The following is a 19,998-nucleotide window of genomic DNA, read 5'->3' on the forward strand; positions in this document are numbered from 1 at the left end:
AGGGCTCTCCGCATCACGACGGTGGTGGTGGTTGTCGAGGCACATAAACGGCTATCAATAGCCATGCCAATATCCTACTAAACCGGTTTGGGATTTTGGAGCTCGCTTGGGACTGTTTTGGCGATGCTGTGGTGTTCCTGGCATTGGAAAAGAACACCCAGGGTCGCTAACAGATGCTACAACAGACGCTACGGTAAGTGCCATGGGGCGCGCAGCTGTAGTGGGGCTTCGCCCAGAGAGCCCACTGAGCCTTGTGACACGGCACTCGAGCATCCGCCTTGGGGCATCCGCTGGACTGCGCGGGAGAATGCTCCGTACTGCCTCATGATTCATCCTGCTTCAATTTCGTGCCGGCCATGTCGTCTGGCGTGCCGAGAGATAAGAAACCGAGCTCACAGGTCTGAAAGTGCTCCAGACAGAGGAGAGAACACAAAGCTGCGCCGTCAAAGAACATGTGGATGCGAACTGTGAATAGAGCCGACGTTATCAGTCAGCCATAGTTCAAATTGGGGTGGAATGGGCGTGCTACTTTTGGCTCGACACGATACTCCGAGCGTATGGACATGTAGCAATGTGCCAACGCGGGAGTAAATCATCGAATACCGTGCGTTCGCTGCGAGAGAGACGGAGGGAGTATGAGTAGGCTATACGCGCAGCAGACCATGTTTGAGTCCTCTATTGACAGTGATAGGTTCCGTTTTATTGAACGATAGAGATGAATTAGTTTCCTGGTATAGAGTTACGGCTGTTCGCTGACAAGACATGTAGCTCAAAGATAATCTAATCAATCGCATCTTGGCCGATTGCGCGAAATTTACAGGCCCGACTCCGTTCAATGTGTCCGGTACTCGCCTTTATTTTGCTGTTTATTAAAATTCAACCAAGTTCATTTATTCCCCGTAAATAAATTTTAGGTACGAAATACAAAATATGGCGTACGTTCGGCTGAGTAATCTGCGAACAAGGACTCTCAGATATTCGTACAGGCGTCTTACGGCGTCATGATGTGTGCGGTGGTGGTACGAAGTTGACGATTCTTCATGTCGACGCACGGTCCCCGAAGGCTCCTAAGGTCCAACCAATCAACGAGTAGTGCCCAATGACGCCCGCCAAAGGCAGGCGATCAGCGTGTTCCTTCACACAATACTCCACATAACGCCGCCCCTTTTATTCACAATCGTCTAAACTTCAAGTATTGACAACGAAGAATGGCAATGTTAGAACCGCACGAAGAAGAAGAGCCATACATTTCTGTTTCCTGCATATCCCATCCGAGATGTGTGGTTTGCCAGCTTTCCTTTGCCCAAGATGAGTTGATCGTTACGAGTAAGGAAAGCCCAAACGTCGCTGCCACTTCACGAATGGTATGATTCTCGTTACTCACATTGCTCACAGGCATTGACGGCATTGTCACTCCAGAGTTTCCCTACGATGAACCCACCCTGTACTACGACAACGTACGCCCGATTTGCGTTCACATGTGCGGCAGACAGGAGTGCAGCATCCGCGACGAGGAAGCCTTTGGCATGCATCCCAGCTGCTGCGCCTTTGCTGCCCATGTCAACGACAGCGTTATGCCCTTGCCATCGACTCCTGGCCGCCTGCCAAGCCACCTGTCCGTCGAAATAAGTACCGACATAACCTCCAACGGGACCGCACCTTGGTCTACAATATCTCGAATCTTCGTTGGAATCACACAATACACGTTTCCCATCTCCCACGCAGACGAGCTCCATCGGGTCGCCCGTATCCAACATTCACTGGCCCGGCGGCTGTCGGACCTGGCAGAACCACGCTCAAAGGGCTCTAATACCTGGATGCGTCCACTGCCGATGGAGCTGTGGATGATGGTGGCAAAGCACTTGACGGGCGAGTGCGCGTTTATTTCGGCCCTGGTGCTGGCCGATCGTGTGGATGATGACCCGAAACTTGATGCGCGAGAAATACCGCAGCCTCGAACATTAGGAGAAGGTCACGATAATTCACACCAGGAAGCAGTAAATAAGCCATTCGACGGAATATCAAAGGACGGGCCCGGGGAAGCACAAGTAGACACCGCTGAAGACACTGCTGAAGACACCACCGAAAACACCACCGGAAACGCAATGCGAGACACAACTGGGAGAGCACCACGAGACAGCCCGGGAACCTCACGAAATGAAGAACGGCCCGAAGTACAAACCGAAATACAAGCTGACGCACAATCTGAAGCACAACTGGATGCACAGCTAACCTTCCGGGAAGGGTTAGCTCGCATTGATCTAGACAAACCAGTGTATGCTTCTTTTATCCTCTACGAGGGGCGATACTACGTGCATAGCCTGTCGCGAGCGGATCCGCAGCTCGTGACGCCGCATGCCGCCGACAAAACCATGACGAAGCTGTGCCTTTTAGTGTTCCCCGGACGTCTGCGAACGAACGCATCCCACGTGCGTCTTTTTGTGGCCGGCGACCACCTTGGCATTCGCTGTGTCCGTTTTTTTCGCCACGAAGATGCCGACGACCAAGACAAGATCACTACTTGGTGCCGTCACCAAACACAAGTTCTAAGACATGAAGTCTCTTGGTATTGCGAGTCCTTGGACCTAAAAGCAGCAGAATCAGCGGACGGGTACCCATTAACACTGAGGATTCAAAGTGACGTAAGTTCTGCGACCGCCGTCCATATTCCCCTCCAACATATAACTGTATATATGTACTGACGGAGTACTAGGGCATTAAATTGCGATCCATCTCCAGAGCCCCTGCTGTTCTTGATACCGCTGCAGCCGTACCTATCTCAGAATCACAGTTTCTCTGGCCGGTGCCCCTTGTCTCGACGCCCCAGACAAGCTATATTATGCCGCCACGTAGACCATCTCCGAGCGAAAGAACCGCGACCGGCCCGTACCGCATGTCGTATGTTAACATCAATTACCCAGACACCGTCGGTTACTCAGTGGCGTGTAACGGTGGATCAATTTACTCCATCATTGCACATACACGGGGCGAAGACAGTGAAGCGCTTGCAAGAGCCTATGATATGGACCCTGGGCTTGCCTACTGTTCCTGGGTGTACATGCCACTTGTGCCAGGCGAGACCATTGTTGCCATCTACAGGCGTCTGGCATATTATGAAAGGCCTGGTTCTAACCCGAAGAGCAGTCTTGGACTTGTGGTGAGTGTTAACGCAGACCTGCCCGACGTTACCGTGGCTTTGCACTAATTTCTTTGTTGTTTTCTGGTGTAGTTTCAAACAAACTATGGACGAAGAAAAGAATTTGGGGCTTTCTGGGGCGACTACTTGCAACGCTCAACTGTACGGTGCCTCGCCCGCCTTCGGAACGGCAATTGCTGTCGTATGTTTTTCAACCGTCTTGACGAGCACCGCGTCCGGCTCACAGTACAGTTGACTGCGTTCGGCCTGGCGGACCTTGAGGACCCTGCACACTTGCCACAGGCCGATGCAGAACAGAAGCGACCGCCAGCTATGCTGATGGACGAGATGCTGCATCGTCAATCACCCTTGTCGATTGGTCCTTTCCGAGGACCACTGCCGGGCGGCCTGTATTCATCATGCTCATTGGAAAATATCGCATCGATCCGACTTTGCATTGAACCGATTGTACCGCACCGTCCGGTCGTTGGTATGTTGGTTTCCTACGCAGACGGCCGAGCCCCTGCATATGTTGGCAAGTGGCGCGTTGACTGGGCGGCAACGATGGCCGACGAATTGAATCCAAGCATGTTCAGGGTAGACCAATCGCGGTCTGATGGTCTGCACATTTGCCACCGACGATTTCAGGCCAGCCGGTTCCCGCATTGGTCAAAACGAACAGCAAGCCTCTACGACGGCTACTATGTTGCCGCCGTCGCATCGCGTGCACTGGAAAATGAAAGTGACAGTAACGAAATTCGGGCCGATTTCGACGACGACGATTGGTTCAAGGACAAATGGACAACAGTACCGTGGCGTGGCGTCCTTGAGTGGTGGTTCAGTCCGCGCAGGACATATTTGTATCATAATGGCATCGAGCTTCAAGGGGCATAAGAGTGGAGTAGTATTGCACTCTTTTCAATCAACAATGGCCAACCATCTCTCAGATTGAATGTGACGTGAAACGCAGAACCAACATTTTATTGGATACCGTAGGCGCTGATGGAACTCCAAGGTCTGATGCTGACCTGGCTAGTAGACAGACAATTTGGTGTGGAAGACATAGGCCGCGGAACGGGCCGGCGCTAAAAAAGCAACTGCGTATGGCGACAGATATCGCGAGGCTCTTTCTATTTTAAAACGTAGGCTCGCAAGTGGAGGCCTGGGAAAGCTGTGATTATTCAAAGAAAAGTTGCCTCCTTTGTCAGAATGTGACATGCCCGACACCATTAGCATTGCATAGCACTATATAGTTTGCACCTGCTCCCTTCTATTTCGTTCTGTCGGGGCGGTCGTTACAATCCAAGACGACAAAGACCACTTCAAAAAACACAAAACCGCCGTGTACACAAGAACTGCAACTATGACGATCGTCATTAACCCGGTGCTCGAAATGCTTTATAAAAAAGCATGTGGCGCATCCGAGTCCAAAGCTAGGGGATTTTGGAACATTGCCCTGCAGCATGCCTTTTGGGAACGAGATCTCTATATGGTGCAGCATGAGGTCAACCCCGATGACTCCCTCCGCCGTTCCGACATGGCAGTTACCCGGGTGAGCAACACGATGAACGATGAAGTTGCTCTGCTGTGGGTTGAGTGCAAGAGCGATATCGGAAACGCACGACAAGTTGAGCTTCAAGTTTATGACGTCTGCAATCTCAACGTGCCCATGGACGACGATATTGCCAATCGCGAGGTTTGGGCGATGACTACAATCGGCCTGTCCTTCCGTCTGTGGAAGTTTGACTGCGAAACCAGAAGTTTGACTCCCATACACGGCCAACCTGGAGTCACAGCAACTCGGTCCGAATACATCGATGCGAAACACCCCGATGCTGTTGTCTTTTTCCATGTCGTGCAAGAAATCAAGAACCACACTGCGTCCATATTGACGGAGACCATGTCGACATCTGCGTCTCATCCAGCTTCCCATTCCGGCGATACACCGGGCGTTTCGAGCCTTCCCAGCGCTGAGCCTCAAACTGGATACGAGGGAACGATGATGCACGACGAAGGCGATGACATGACCTGGGACCAGTTTACCGAATCCCACGCACAATTTGACCTTACCGACTATGATTTGGGGAGTGGACAGGCAATCATCGATATGGGCGAAGCGTCCGGACAAGCTGGCGAAACTCACACCGCCATTCCATCGGCTTCTACTACGATGCCACATGAGGTAGCAGCAGGAAGCAGTCATGGGCCAAGTGGTAGGGAGGATACTGATACATCCTCTGGTCGAATGCTGGTTGATTCTGTGACAGGAAACTCTGACAACATACAGGCCTATGTTGAATTTGTGACCGTTAGGAAAGTTTCCCACGTGTTGTCGCCCGACGAGTACCTCTTTCGATGTGCAAACAGAAAATCGAGGTCGACAAGACGGGCTCAATGGAAAGAAGGAGTGTTCAACGGGAAACGCGTCTGGGTGTATAACGACAAGGGTTCGTCATACATCAGTAAGGAGAAAATTAGATAAGCAAGGAGCCGAATCGTGCACTAACCCCCTCTCCTGTTATGAGTCTTCGTTTTTGGATTTCGATGCGTCTTGTTTCGTCGTCTTGTTTTGTCGTTTATTTCATATCGATGCCTTCTTTCATGTTTCGCGTTTGACCTCTGATTTTACATCGTTTCAACATCTCATTACGCTTTTCATGGTTTCAGTATCTGCTTTCGTTATCTTCTGTCCACCACTACTATCAATTAGTATAATTTTGACCTGTTTGTTGCCATGTTTTCTTAATCTAAAGTATACCGAGCTTTCTTTCTTCTTTACGAACCAGCGTAGAAGCGTGTCGTCTACAAATCGGTTTCCGTACACAGTCGAGCGCTTTAATGGGTTGCTAACATGGAACTGCGGTCTATTTTGCAATTCATAATTCACCGTGAAGTGGACATTCTATGGGGCAATGGTGAGATATGGCTCTGAAGATAGTTAGATATTGACAACAACGTGCTAGTTTTAATATCAGTATCGAAAGTATTCGGCAGGATCGCCCCCCGCTGTTCTGTAGCATCACGCCCTACTGCTATACTACCAGCTTCCCATTTGACGCCGGCAGAGGAAATCAGACACGCATCGCATCCGCCGACTTGTTTATTCCTTCGTCGTATTCTCCTTTTGCCATTTCTGCACCGGCTCGATACCGTAGGTAATCTCCATCATGAGCAGCGTAAAGTCATCCACCTGGTCCGGCGTCGACGTCCGAAACAGCTGGTTCAGCGCGAACCGGGGCATAAATCCGACTCCCTCCGGCGCGCCGACCGAGCAGTTCGCCTCCCATTCGAGCGCCGACGGCGCATCCCAGAGACCTCTGCGCGTCGTAAACATGACGCTGCCGGGACACGGGTGCCAGCCACGCTGCAGCATGCAATAAATAGCATTGAGGCCGTTGGCGATCAGCCACGCCCGTCGTATGCTCTCCGTCAAGATCCAAAGGTACCAGGGATGCTCGTGGCTGTCCATGGGCCCAAAATACAGGGCCGTCGTCATGTCCAGCACAGCCGATGTCGACGAAAATTTTTGTCGCGCGCTCTCCACGAGCTGCATTGCCCAGCGGCTCAGCAGTGGGAGTCGGCCTTCGGCAAGGTGACGCGCCCGGATGTCGCCGTCAAAGAGGCTGATCGTCTGGTACACAACGAGGGCGTGCAACCGGGCGCACTGGTCCAGGAGGCTGAGGTCGTGCGACGCGTCGCTGCCGCCGGAGAGGATGCCGTCGTCGCTGCTGTCGACCAGTTTGCTCGCCTGGTTCTCGACAATGTCGAGGACGAGCTCGGCGTTGTGCTTGGTGCGGTTGAGGTATGTCGTCAGTGTCGTGTAGGCGATCTGCAGGTTGTCCGGGAACCGCGCATCGTAGAGGCGCAGGTGAATAAACGGATTCGTCCCAGTGTCGGCCCACTGCGCCAGCCAGTCCTGCATGCGTGCCACATACATCTTGAGAAATGAGCTGCTGTATGCTGTCGACACGGACGATTCCGAGTGTTCAATCTTCCACGAGTTGGTGTTGAGAAACCAGGCCAGGCACTGGTGTGAGCTGATGGGTGGTATTGGCGTATGGCAAGCCGATGGAGTTCCAGGTGGCACAATCGCGGCTGACGCTGTTGAGGGTGAGAGAGGGGGTCGGCTCAGCACGCAGCGCGCTGACGGAATGCTTGCCTCGGGGGTGCCGTTGGTCGATGTGATAGCCAGCGACGGTGTGGGGGCCGTGTTCACCGTAGGCGGCGCATCGTCGAGGATCGCCACAAAGGTGCCTGGTCGCGACAGCGGGTAGTTACAGGCGGTACCACGGGATTGGCAGCGCAAACACGCAGGCTGCTCGCGACCGCACTTGCGCTTCGACTTGGCGCACGCCTTGCACGCCTTTGGCTCAAGGAACATCCCCATACTGGCATGCGCCTCGTGTGTGGTTGTGGAATAGTATTCCGATGAGTAGAAGCGCAGTTTGCAGTCGATTGCTGGCATCCATCGCTCCTTCTACCTCCTGTTTGTCAGCGATGGTTGTGGCGGCACGCGGACGCTAGCTTAATTAGGCTAGACCCCGCACAGCTCCGCCCGCGTCCGCCCAGCTCCCACCCTCCGTCGTCCACTTCCGTCCACTGCAAAGCCGCCCGTAAAAGCGACACCAGTTCCTCAGCCATTTGACAGCGTTGACGTGCCTGGTACGCCACTCAAATCATTACTATTGTAAGTAATACAGTTAAATGTTATCAGAAGGGTGTGCAAATTCCCCATACTACTCAACGTGACATTGCGGAAGCTCTTGATCTCGTAGTCGGTTTTGTCTTCCAACGTCTGGATCTTCTTGGACCTCACCACGAACAGCTGCCTCGTGGCGTTTTGCCTTCCTCCACGTGTACACAGGGAGGAGCATCAGGGGTACCACACGAAAACAGGTGTTATCCAATATATGTTATGCAGTTGTTAGTAAATGTGTATAGAAGACCAACGCCCGACGCCTAGCGCGCCGCCAGCGATCCGACGGAAAACAAAAACCGATCACCAAGCCCGGACGAAGGTGATGAAGTCGAAATTCAAAAACATGGCCCACTACAAGGCAGTGTCTCGGTCGCTCATGTGGCCGAAGCAGCAGCTAATCAGCGATCCCAGGATGGCGAAAAGCGGCGTGCCACAGAGCCAAGCAACTTGGCGGATGGGCTGCTTTTCGCGGCGGTTCCAGCGGGCCGCGATGACGGCAAAGCTCGGGGCGACGGCCGACTCGTGGGCACCAAGCACAAAACGTGCCACGAGGCCTATCCTCGGCCCCCGGAACTACGGCCGGGATCAGACCTTGCCGAGATGCTGTCATCACCAAGGCACAATGACTTTCACTACGACTTATCACGGAGCCATTCAAGGACATCAACTTTGACGCCGATATTGGCATGTCATTGCCGTTGGACGACAGACGTAATTACATCCGCTAACCGACCCATTCTATCCTCCTGTTTTGACTGCGACTCCTATGTAATGAAGTATGGGGCAATTGGAGAGGAGAATATGTATGACAAGATTTGCTGCCCAGGTTTCTCCGTTCGCTGCAACGCTATTGGCCAAGTATACCCAGTATTGTATTGCGGAATGGCATCGCCCACTATCAAATACCAACAAATGTCTCGGAGAGTGATGTTCAACCGACTCGCATTACATGACTTACATTATGTGCTGTGGCCTTCGGCGACTTTGTGTTGGCCATTACCACCAAGCCCTGTTCGTCAGCGCTTGATTTGGCATTGACAGCGGGTGGGCGCTAGCTTAATTAGGCTAGATCCCGCAATGTGCCGCCGGTGGTCCACTTCCGTCCGCTGTAACAAGGTTAATTGAGCCCAGTCCGCACGATACCGTCCGCATGCCACCGCAGCGTGTCCGCGTCAGGTCGGCGGATTTGGCCACTAGCGCCCGCAAATGCCCACAAGCGTCCGTAGACAGGAACATTTACGGACTTTGTCACGCAAGGCCATGACAAAAACCTACTGAGACTTTAAGCACGCCGTTGGTTGTATTTGGCGCTTTGAAATGTCGCCGGTTAAGACGTGTGGTGTAGTCGTGTGGAATATGAGGTCGTCAACTGGTATATAAGGTCACACAAAACATGATCATCGATCTTTGAATCAAGTCGTCCTCAACCCAACATCTTCACTTTCGCTCTCACATATCCACATCGACCACTTACTTTATACTTTTCCTCTCCCATCTCCCCCACCGCCCACAATGGCCGCTCATAAAGATTTCGACCTGTCCTCTCTGGCCAACATGGATACGGCCCCGGCTACCTTCACCACGGTTTCCCACAGCAGCACGTACCGAGCCATTGACCCTGCACGGCCTGAGCTGGCCCAGGCCGGCCGGACTGTGCTGATTACTGGTGGTGGCACTAACATTGGAAAGGCTATTGCAACGGCCTTCACCACGGCCCATGCCAAAACGGTCATCATTGTCAGCCGCAACAAGGCTGTTCTGGATGCGGCTGTTGAGGAGCTCAAGTCGTACGCCACCAGCATCGAGTCGCCCACAACGTTCCTTTCCCGGTCTGTGGACGTGTCCAAGGACGACGAGGTAGTTGGCCTCTGGGACTGGCTCGCGGCCGAGGCTATTTCCATCGATATCCTGGTGCTGAACGCCGCCTACCCTGCCGAGGCCAAGCTGCTGCACAACCTGGGCATCGAAACCCTGTGGCGCGAGTTTGAAGTCAACGTCAAGGGCGCGCTGCACTTTGCTGAGAAGTTCCAGAAGCAAAAGGACTTTTTCAAGAGCCCCAAGACACTCCTCCACCTAACCACCGGCGCCATCCACATGCTGAAGAATCCGATCGTGGCCGTGCGGCCCTCGTATCCGTTGACCAAGTCGACCGCCACGTTTGCTATTATGCAGATCGCTGATGCCTACAAGCCCGATCAGCTGCAGGTCCTCAATTTCCACCCGGGCATGCTGTACGGCGACGACTGGAGGAACTTTGGCATCACCGAGGACATGCTGCCCTTCGACTCCGTTGATCTGCCCGGCTCATTTGCCGTCTGGGCTGCCTCCAAGGAGGCCCACTTTCTGCATGGCCGCTACGTGGCCGCCAATTGGGACGTCGACGAGCTGCGCACCGGCGACTTCAAGAAGCATCTCGAGGAAAACCCCGATTACCTGCGTCTCGCCATTGTCGGTGTCCGTGATACAGGTCGTGCCTACTAGGTCCCCTTTGATGGACCAACTTTGTGAAATCTATAGATAGAGGAAGATAGGCAGTTGCAGGAGGAGAGTCCATAGTGAATATGTGGTTATGAATATGGGTTTATTTTGCAGTCTTTCCTTGACCCTGCTTAACCATGCATTGTTGAAATGGCGCTTGCATAGAACACGACTCATAAAACAAACGTAAACAATCGACCAGGCTTACAGCTAGGGTTGAGCTCGCCTGTCTTTCCAAAGTCCTCAATACGTTAATGGCACGTTTAGCCTACTGGCTTGGAGCATAGACAAGCACCTCGAGGCCACCTTCAAACGGCACCGTCGTGTCAATGAAACCACTGCCCGGCGCACGCACGTAGTCCAAAAACTCCTTGTAGCTGTCTTTGGCCGTGACCGTGTTGTCGGCAATAATCAGCGCGCCGTGTCGCAGCTTGGGCTGCACAATCTTGAGCGTCGGCAGCGCCATGGGTGTCCAGACTGTGTGTGTGAATAACCGGAGTCCATGCAAGAAGGCTCAGCAATCGGGGTTCTTGACCTACTGTCCAGAAGGAGAAAGTCGACCGCTTCCAAATCCGTCTTGAGCGTCTCGCGCAGATCGCCCTCGCGCAGGTCAATCGCCTTGACCACGTCGTCGCCGCACAGCTGCCAGTGCTCGCGTGCCCGTGCCGCCTTGGTCGGCTCGTGCTCCGTCGCCACGACACGCGCTGTCTTGCCCCCGCCCGCGGCCTTGGCATTCGCCAGAGCGGCCAGTGCCAAGTAGATGGTGCTCACACCAAACGACGTGCCTGCCTCCACGATCGTGGTCGCCCCTGTCGCCCGCAACAGCAGGTAGATGTAGTGCGCCTTGTCCTCGTCGAGCGCGATGAACTTGTCGCGCATCACATCGTGGATCAACGCCTTGTCGTAGTGCGCCCGCGACAGCGACGCTTCTTGGGCCTTGGACTCACCGTGGAGGCGCGTCAAGAGCGTGCGGATGTGCTCCGGCTCATCGCGGATGGCGGTATTGGGAGACATGGTGTGCTGTGGTGCGGTGTGTCATGGGTTCAGGATGACGATGTTTGTTGGCTGCGCTTTGGTGCCTGTGGACGTAGCAGATTAAAATAGTCTGCAGATTCCGTCCTCCGTTGACTCACGGTCTGTTGACTCACGAAACAGGCCTGCAGAAATCCACTGCGGGGATCGGCCGTTCTATAGCAACACTAAACCTTGGATCGGCACCTAGGTGCTAGAGGAGAAATATATTCCCCGCTGCCTCCCGTGACATCCGCTTCCGCATCACTCAAGATCACTGTTGACACCAATTCGTCTCGGCGTATGTTGTAGACGAACGTTTTCGGAGCAGTTGTGCTGCATCTGAACGGGCATAAGACGGAGATGCATCGAATTGAGACTCCTCGGAGTGACACATACCACCCCGGCATCCATTCCTTACGAGCCAGACAACTCCACGGGCGTGTCACAGGGCGCGCTGTTTTCAAATAGCGTCAAAATAATCTTAATCTCCGCGACGAAAATGTACATAGTCTAAGGAGAATTACATAGTACTTAATTGGCCTTTGTAAGTAACTGATGATTAGGACGGTCAAAATGACAGCGTACGACCTGAGGCAGACAAAAACGGATATACCTCAAAATAATGCATGATACTACGACAATACGACATTGCTCCTTTGTCGGACGTTTTCCTAATCGTGCTTTTTTTAAAAAAAAAAATCATTTTAACGCAAGAGGCTCTTCGGAAAATGGAAACTCCAAGAGCAAAGAGCGCAACAGCGGCAGGGTAGTCAAATCCCGAAAGGTACACATAGAATCAAAAACAAAATAGACGGCATCAAAGCAAAGTAAACAAATGAAATTGACAATCAAAGTAAGGCTCAACAATCTCGGGATAAGCCATCAAACGCCTCGCTGCAATAGTTGCGTTTACATGAACACAAATAAAACAAACAATGAACAAGGAAACGACGAGAAGAATGAGAACGAACGCAAAGCACACGCTCTTCTTGCTCACTCTCCTACCCTGTCTCGAAACGCAAAACAGCCCTCCACTCTCCCGTCTCCTACATCCGCATCCTGCTGCAGTGCTCAGATAAAATTCTCCGAGTCATTTGGTGAGTCTGCCCTGGCACTGGCAGCAGCCTTGGTCTCGGCAACAGTTGTGTCCGCAGACTGGGCAGCGTCCCTATCCTTGCCAGGGGAGGCCGCAGTCAACTCATCAGGGGAGGTGTGAATCACAGTCGTATCAGCCATTTCATCGTACTCGTCCTCCTCGTGTACCTCCTGTGCCTCTTGTGTTGCGTGCGTCTCTTCTGCCACGGGTGTACGAGGGACCGACGATTCTCCACCCGCAGGACCAGCCCCCTCCGTATCTGTATCGGCAGGCGTGGCTACCTGTGTGGTCGGGCCTGCCGTGCTCGTGCTGGCACTTGTCACGGCACTCTCCGATCCGGCATACAGTACCACGCTATCGTGGCTATTGGCGCGCATCATCTCAATGCCGAGCTTCGATGACGGAAGCATCGACTTGGTGCGGAAATGCTGGCGCGCAGCGCCCGTCGGTGGCTGCTGGCTTGACAACTGGGAAGGCGGTTGGGGGCCCTGACGACCACTCCCGCCGCTACTTGAACTGCCGCTGCTGGCGTTGGTTATCGTACTGGTGAGACCCAGGCCTAGCTCGTCGTCTTCGTCATCGGCCGAATCAATATTGCTGTCGAGGCGTCGCTTCTCAATGGCTTCACGCTTGGCACGCAACTTCTCGAGCGACCTCTGCGGCAGGGGCACTGGAACAGGGGAGTGCATGGCCAAACTCACGGGCACAGACACGTGGGTTTGCTCGGACGACGTGTCGGTCGACTGTGTATTTAGCGTCGCCGGCTTGGAATCGGGCCCTGCTCCGGGTTGGGAGGCAGGCGGCGCGGCCTGGACCGCTTTTGGGGCGCCAGAGCTGAGGAACTCTTCCTGGGAGATCCCCAAACCGCTGTCGTCCCAATCGCCTGTGGCTTTCCGATTGGCAATGGAGGGGATGTCGTCCGTCGTCATTGACTCTGAGTCACCAAACAGGCTCGATCCGATAGAATCACCTCGGCTAGAGCCCCGGAAGCTGCTGCCTGGTCGGTGAGGGAAAATGGACGATCCGGACGTTGGGCTGTCCTCCAGTCGTCCGTTCTCCTGACGGAGGCCGGACGGAGCAGGGTGCGATAGGGATAACGAAGGTGATGATGCTTGGTTTGGTGCTGGTGGCTTCCAGTGGCAGAGGCTGGCCAGCACTTCGGTCAACTTTGAGGAGCTAATGGGCTTCTCAATCAATGAATCAAAGTGCTGTCGCGCCTGGAGCTCCTTCAGATAAGCCGTGATTGCCACAATCGGTGTCTGTGAGTTGGTATTGGTGGTGTCTCGAATCATGCGAGCCACATCGGCACCACTGATCTGCGGTAGCTTGTATTCCATAAAGATGATGTCGAACTTGATGTCGCTCATTGCATACCGTACAGCCTCAGGACCGCTAGCCGCCGAGATGGTACGGCAGCGAAGCTTCTCCAGCAGCTTTTCCATCACCATGCGAGACACGGGATGGTCCTCGCAGATCAGCACGTCCAGAGGGCGGAACACGGGCCCGCTGTCAATGGCAATCTGAGACATGCGTCTCGAGCTCTGCCGCCGGCGTTGCACGCGAAGCAAAATCGCGTTGGCCTTATCGCCTTCGTTGTCTGACGAGGAGGGTGACATGTCAAACACCTGGCTACGGCGGTTGCGATGACTAAGAATGTCGGTGGCGACAGGACTGCCTTCTTGTGAGCCCACGGTCAAAGATCGCGAGCGGCTTGTTGGGTTGCTGGACTGGCGCGGTGTAGAGAGAGCCTTCTGCGGCGACAGAGGCAATGGCGGCGGTGCACCTCGCCCCTTGACCGGAGACGACACGCCGACCGTGGTCGCAGCCTTTTGCAAACTAGGCGGCACACGGGGGATCTCGATCAGCGGGTTGCCGGGCAGGTGCTGCATGCCGGCGGTCGTGTTGGCTGGCGGGAGCAGACTCATGCCATTGGAGACCTTGCGCCGGCCGTCGGGTGCCGCGTGGAATGAGACAAGGAGCGGTGACGAGGGCTGCGAAACGCGGCTGGGTGAAGAGTTCGCTTGGCTCAGTCCAGACGGCGACTGCGGTCGTTGGCTGCCCTTGGCATTCGACAGTGTTCGCTGGATTTGCGGGTTGGTTGCGGTTGTAGGAGTTGGCAGGACAGGGCTGCCTTCGAGCACAGGGCTTGGAGAGGCCAAAGTGCTGCTACTGCCTGCGCCACTTGAGCTCCCACCCGCTGGTGGCTGCTTGCTTTGCGCAGCAAGAGCCTCCGCCCGGAGCTTTTGGATGACATCCTTGTTGGCCTTCTCAAGCACTGGCAGGTTCTTGAACGCAAAGCTTCCAAAGTCGTCCGTCACCACCGGCTCGCTTAAACGACGGCTCTTGAGATCACGGACATGCGGCGGAATGTGTAGCGGCATTAGACCACGCTTCATCGAGTTCGCCTGCGACCGCACGCGAGACAAAGCATCGTGGGGCCGGTCGACGTAGTCGGTGCTAGGTGCGCTCGTAGATGACGACGGGTCCTCGATCTCCTCTGTAAACGATTGTAAGGTTGCTCCGCGTGCGTCGAAGTACTCGGTGTCTTCAATGTTTTCAAGTTGCGGCACGAATTGGGCTTCGTCCTGCAACAAGGTGTCCCACTTCACATCTTCGAACCAAGGGTGGCTTCGGATCTCTTCGCCGCCCGAGGCAAACTTCTCGTCGCGGTTGGCACCCAGACGGGCATGTGGGTCCATGCAGAGCAATTTGTTGATGAGGTCCTTGGCCTCCGGTGACACGTCGTCGTCCATGTCGTCTGGCCAGTGGATGCGACGCGCCAGGATGTTCTCAAATACCTGCTCTGCCTCTGCAGCATTAAACGGCGGGATACCGTAAAGGAACTCAAACATGATGCAACCGACAGACCACCAATCACTTGTCTCGTCCTGAGGCTCGCCCTTGATCGTCTCTGGCGCTAGGTAGTCGGGCGTGCCTACGAAGCGGCGGTTTGTATCTTCGGGGTCAAAGAGCGCCCAGTTCGGTGGAGGCATACTCGACTGAGGCGGGGTGCCCTTGCCCTGTTCGGGGCCACTGCTGGTTTGTGTATTGGTCGCTTGCAGGGAGGGGAGGTCGGGGGAACCGCTGCCCTCCGTGGCAGTGGCATCGTTTTGTGGGGAATGGATGGCAGGTGGTAAATTAGCGGAAGACACGTCGGTGAGCGAGAGGTTGCTGATCATGTTGGTCAGTGCATCGCTGCCACCACTGTCGCTCCGTTGGCCTGAGACCCGGCGCGCTTCGTGGGGTAGGTTGTTGCTCAGGTTGAAGTACGACGGCTGGCTAAAGCTACCAATTGAGTCGCTTGGGGTCATCTGGGGAGTACCGCCTGGTGAGTGGGCGCCCAAGTTGTGGAGGTCAAGCGACGCCGAGCGGGATGACGTAATCGAGGCCGAACGGGCAAAAGGACCTTGCTTCAGTAAGTCGGGTACTGGCTCCAATGCTGTGCTGTTCAGGGCACGCTTTTGACGCCCAATCAATCCCATGCGGGACAACCCAAAATCGGTCAACTTGAGATGGCCCTTTTGGTCGATAAGGAGGTTGTCGGGTTTCAGATCGCGATGGACAATGCCGCGGTTGTGGAGGTGCTCGACGCCAAGGACGACCTCACCCAGATATTTTTTGACCCAATCCTCGGGCAGACAACCGAGAACTTTAGTGAGGGATGCACAATCACCGCCGTTGAGGTACTCCATGACCAGGTAAAGGTAGTCCTTGCTCGAGAAGGTCCAGTAGAGCTTGGCCACGAAGTCACTCTCGCCCTGCCACATCATGATTGCACGCTCCGCCTTGACATTTGTGACCTGGTTCTTTGCTACCATGTCTGCCTTCTTCAGCACCTTGATGGCAAAGTACTCGCCAGTCGACTTCTTTTTGGACAAGTAGACGCTACCGAAAGCACCTTTGCTGATCGGCTTAATGACCTCAAAATCTTTAATCGATGGCGGGACAGCGCGGGCCATAGGAGCAGCACCGATAGCGGCACTGAGTCGCGGCGATGATGGCGCTTGTCGCACAGAGAAGTCACCAGCAGCCGACAGGGAGATAGACGACTGCCTGCGGTGGTGATGTAGCTGGTGGTGGTGTGTCTGTTGCTGGAAAGAGTGCTGGGCACTCATGTAGGGTGAACCGAATTCGCTGGTGGGCAACATAGGAGACGCCTCCGGAGAAGCCATACCGTCCGCAGGCAATGGTATGCTTCTGGGTTTTGAGATGCGCAGGGGAGAAGACGGCGCGTGGCCAGCCGCTCGAGACGGCGATTCCTGTCGGCGTGGTGATTCGGTACCTGACATGATGAGACTTCGTCGGTGATGCTGGCGCGAGCTAGCCTGGCGACGAAGGTCGCCGAATTCCGAGATGGGAGACTCGGTGCGTGGTGGTGGTCGAGACGCGAGGGACGACGACCGCAAGCTGCCATCACTGTCGCCTGCATCGTGTTCGAATAGCATCGATCCACGACGCGAGTCGCGGTGGCCAGGAATGCCAATTGCGCCTCGGTTCGATTTGGGGGTCGGGCATTCGGAAGGGCTGCCAGACTTTAGAGAGTGAGTTGCCTGGGACAGTCGGCGGTCGTCAGGGTTGTCGCTGATTTTGGCCTTTTCGAGGGCCATGGCCAAGGTAGATGGGGCATCGAAGGAGCCCGCAAAGAAGCCCTCTTCAAATGTGTGCGGCTCAGTCTCGCCATCCACAGGAGGGACTTGGTCCACGTCATCCTCTTCCTCGTCTTCGGTTGAGTCGCTAAGGCGGCCAGCAGCAATCCTGGCGGCTTTACGCATGGCACCGTCGATGCAATCTTGAACGATGACAGCAAACTCGACGCGAATACGCTCGGCATATTCGATAACACGGCGGTGGCGCAAAACGGTCTCGACTTTAGCCTTTGCGACCTTTTCCGTATCAGAACAGAGCAGTGCGAGGCCCTGTTCTTGCTCCAGTGTGTTGTTGCTTGGTGACTGCCACTGGGTCACCTGGGAGATGCGGGACTCGGACTGGGGAGACTGTGTGCGCAGTTCGCCGGGGGCTTGGGATGAGGACGACTCTTTAATCGCCGGCGTGCTGATCTCGATGGCCGTGTCGCACAGATCCAGCAACAGTTCGACGATCCGCGCCTGGGGCCGCCGAATGGCAAACGATCGACCTCGTGCGTGTCCGAAGCCAGATGAACGATCTCGGGAGCGGCCCGGGGCGGGCGAAGGGGAGGATGTCGCAGATGAGGAAGAGTTGGAGGAGAGCGGTGGGCCGATGGACAGGCCCTTGTATTCGGCCATGAGCAGTGGCGATGAGTCGCCGGTCAACGAACGGCTTTTCCGCGCCTCAAGGGCATCGAGCACCTTCACGATGGCGTGGCGGTGCTCGGTCAGGCTCTCCTGGGCCATCTGGACGTCCATTTCAGCAGTGTGCTCCTGAAGGCAGAGGTCGGTGTGCTTCTCAAACCACCATGGTGGAATCTGGCGCTCGCAGATGCGGCAGAGGACAGGTTGTGGCGGGGGGTGGTCCTTATCGTCGTCAAGGCCATGCTCGGCGAGCTGCGTGAGGTAGCTGGCGAGTATCTCGGCGCCGGAGCCCAGGGAGTTGACAATAAGTGGAGGGAGGTTGATTTTGATCTCGCGCGGCGCCATCCATGGCCTAATCATCCACATAGTGTGGCTCTCGTCACCTGAAGCAGTGTCGTACACCATAATGCCCTGGGCCTCGAGGTCGATAGTGTCGGCCGGTGAATCCGGACTGTCTGTCGCGTTGTCATCTTCGGATGGGCCGAGAGAGAGATCGGCAGGGAGGAGCTTAGAGAGGGCGCCGAGGCGCATAGTAAAGCGAACGATCTGACTGCGAGAGTCATCCTTCTTCATAAACTTGACAACATCGGCAAAGACGTCCTTGTTGTCCCCAATGACCAGGTCGGCCACGGCAGTGCCCTGCACGGCGTCGACGGGCGTGCCGAGAACGTCTACCCACGAGGGACTAACCCAGCGGATGGTGCCGTCGAGGTTGAGGTCCATGAAGACATTGAGGGTCTGCTCGGCAGCCTCACGCAGCTCGTCCCGCTCTTCGCGGATGTCCTCACTTAAGGACCGCTGCATACTGCCAGCAGCATCGCGTAGGGACGTCACCGCCGGCGGGGCGAGCATATCGGGGTCTGGTTGCTCCATGTCGGGCCCGGATTGGGGGCTGGCATCAAGGAATAACGCCTCGAGATGTCAATGCGGTGGGTGGTGACGCGTGGACGGCGGGCAGGAAAGGAGGAGGGAGACGGTCGAAAGTCGTGCACGATTATCGTCGAAAGCAATATGCAAGTCAAGGGAAATGCGCAGCGCACGCAGACGGGGCTGGCTCGGTCGATACCCTGTCGAATTACCGGGCGTCAATCTTGTCGGAGCGCTCGCGATAGACGCTGCGGTCCTGGCTATCGTCTGGCAAAGAGCCAGAGCTAGAGCACCGCCAAACTCCCAGACATGTCGAAACAGGCCGGCAGCCGGAGAGCGATATTTTATAGCGTATGGACCGTAGTTGTCGCCGTCGTCGTCGCCGTCCGTACCGTGGTCTGGTGTCCCTTTCGCGTCTTCGGAATTGGGATCCAAAGTCTCGCCTTTGCCGGAGAGATAGACGCAGACGGATTGTGGACGTGATGGGAGTGAAATGGCGGTTCTCGGGACGGTGGGAGACTGTCACGGCAGCATCCGTCGGTGGCAACAGGGAGATCAGACGATATTCGGAAACACAAGGACGTTGTCAGCGGTCGGCTGTCCTGGGCAGAGATGTGAAACTTTTGGCTTTGCCGCTGCTTCGAGGTGTGTCGAGGTGGGTGATTTCGCTGTGATGGTCTGGACGCGGCGAAGAAAGTGATGGGCCGGAAGGGGACAACACGCGGGGGGGGAGAGCCACTAAGTGGCAGGAGAGAAACGTAAGATAACGTCAAAATATCAGGAGCAAACGAGCACTGAGTACAACCCAGACGCCAATGGCAACTACGGTGTACGCAGGAAACGAAGCAAGGAAGGAGCAAACAGCAGTGGAGAATCGCATAAAACAAACTGGAAATTGGTTCAAGAAACCCTCACAAAAGGGCAGCAATAGTAGTGCTAAGAAATTAAGGTTCCTTGACCAAAAAATACATATAGTGCAAAAAGAAATGATGCTTTGCGACACACTGCCAACGGTAAACAAGGGAGGCTAACGACTGGGGCAGCCCAAGGCGATCTAGAAATACGCAACATAATCTTACGACGTTTTCCAGGTGCCGTACGAATTACTCCGTCTCGACGTGGTGGATTCTGTCACGAGGCCTGTGAATTTAGTGTGGATTTGGAAAGACCTGGCAAGAATGGCAAGCGAGCGGAGCAAGGACAGTGGACGAGGCGAGCAGAAACAACCGACGCCCAATGTCTTACTCGTACGCCGGCACACTGCACAGTGCATGTCCGCCGTAAAACGGTGACTGTGAGTGGCTTACTCCAGCCAGTCGACACCTCGTTGGATGGCGCATTACGCAGATCCAAAGAGCACACGCATTTTTAGCGCATGCCTCAAGGGACGGGGGCGGCCAGGCTAAATAGCCCACCTGATGTGCGGCCGGGCCAATCA

General features: G+C 55.1%; 5 protein-coding genes across 5 annotated transcripts; 2 read left to right on the forward strand and 3 right to left on the reverse strand.

The window, feature by feature from the left end:
* Positions 1-4,499: 4,499 nt before the first annotated feature.
* SPBR_07723 (uncharacterized protein) lies at positions 4,500-5,353 on the forward strand (the record flags this gene model as incomplete). Its single annotated transcript, XM_040765977.1, has 2 exons — positions 4,500-5,254; positions 5,326-5,353. The coding sequence occupies 2 exons, from the start codon at positions 4,500-4,502 to the stop codon at positions 5,351-5,353; spliced, it is 783 nt and encodes a 260-aa protein (XP_040617766.1).
* An 883-nt stretch (positions 5,354-6,236) lies between these two features.
* Positions 6,237-7,523, reverse strand: SPBR_07338 (RNA polymerase 2 mediator complex component; the record flags this gene model as incomplete). The annotated part of the gene is made up of 1 exon (XM_040765592.1): positions 6,237-7,523. The coding sequence occupies one exon, from the start codon at positions 7,521-7,523 to the stop codon at positions 6,237-6,239; it is 1,287 nt and encodes a 428-aa protein (XP_040617767.1).
* Positions 7,524-9,347: 1,824 nt separating this feature from the next.
* Positions 9,348-10,316, forward strand: SPBR_07622 (NADP(+)-dependent dehydrogenase; the record flags this gene model as incomplete). The annotated part of the gene is made up of 1 exon (XM_040765876.1): positions 9,348-10,316. The coding sequence occupies one exon, from the start codon at positions 9,348-9,350 to the stop codon at positions 10,314-10,316; it is 969 nt and encodes a 322-aa protein (XP_040617768.1).
* Positions 10,317-10,581: 265 nt separating this feature from the next.
* SPBR_07794 (O-methyltransferase) lies at positions 10,582-11,327 on the reverse strand (the record flags this gene model as incomplete). Its single annotated transcript, XM_040766048.1, has 2 exons — positions 10,582-10,790; positions 10,853-11,327. The coding sequence occupies 2 exons, from the start codon at positions 11,325-11,327 to the stop codon at positions 10,582-10,584; spliced, it is 684 nt and encodes a 227-aa protein (XP_040617769.1).
* A 1,071-nt stretch (positions 11,328-12,398) lies between these two features.
* SPBR_06317 (serine/threonineeeee-protein kinase RIM15) lies at positions 12,399-18,566 on the reverse strand (the record flags this gene model as incomplete). Its single annotated transcript, XM_040764574.1, has 1 exon — positions 12,399-18,566. One exon carries the CDS (start codon positions 18,564-18,566, stop codon positions 12,399-12,401), a length of 6,168 nt encoding a protein of 2,055 aa, XP_040617770.1.
* Positions 18,567-19,998: the final 1,432 nt, after the last annotated feature.

Source organism: Sporothrix brasiliensis (assembly GCF_000820605.1).
Source record: "Sporothrix brasiliensis 5110 chromosome Unknown Cont20, whole genome shotgun sequence".
NCBI classification, from domain to species: Eukaryota; Fungi; Ascomycota; class Sordariomycetes; order Ophiostomatales; family Ophiostomataceae; genus Sporothrix; species Sporothrix brasiliensis.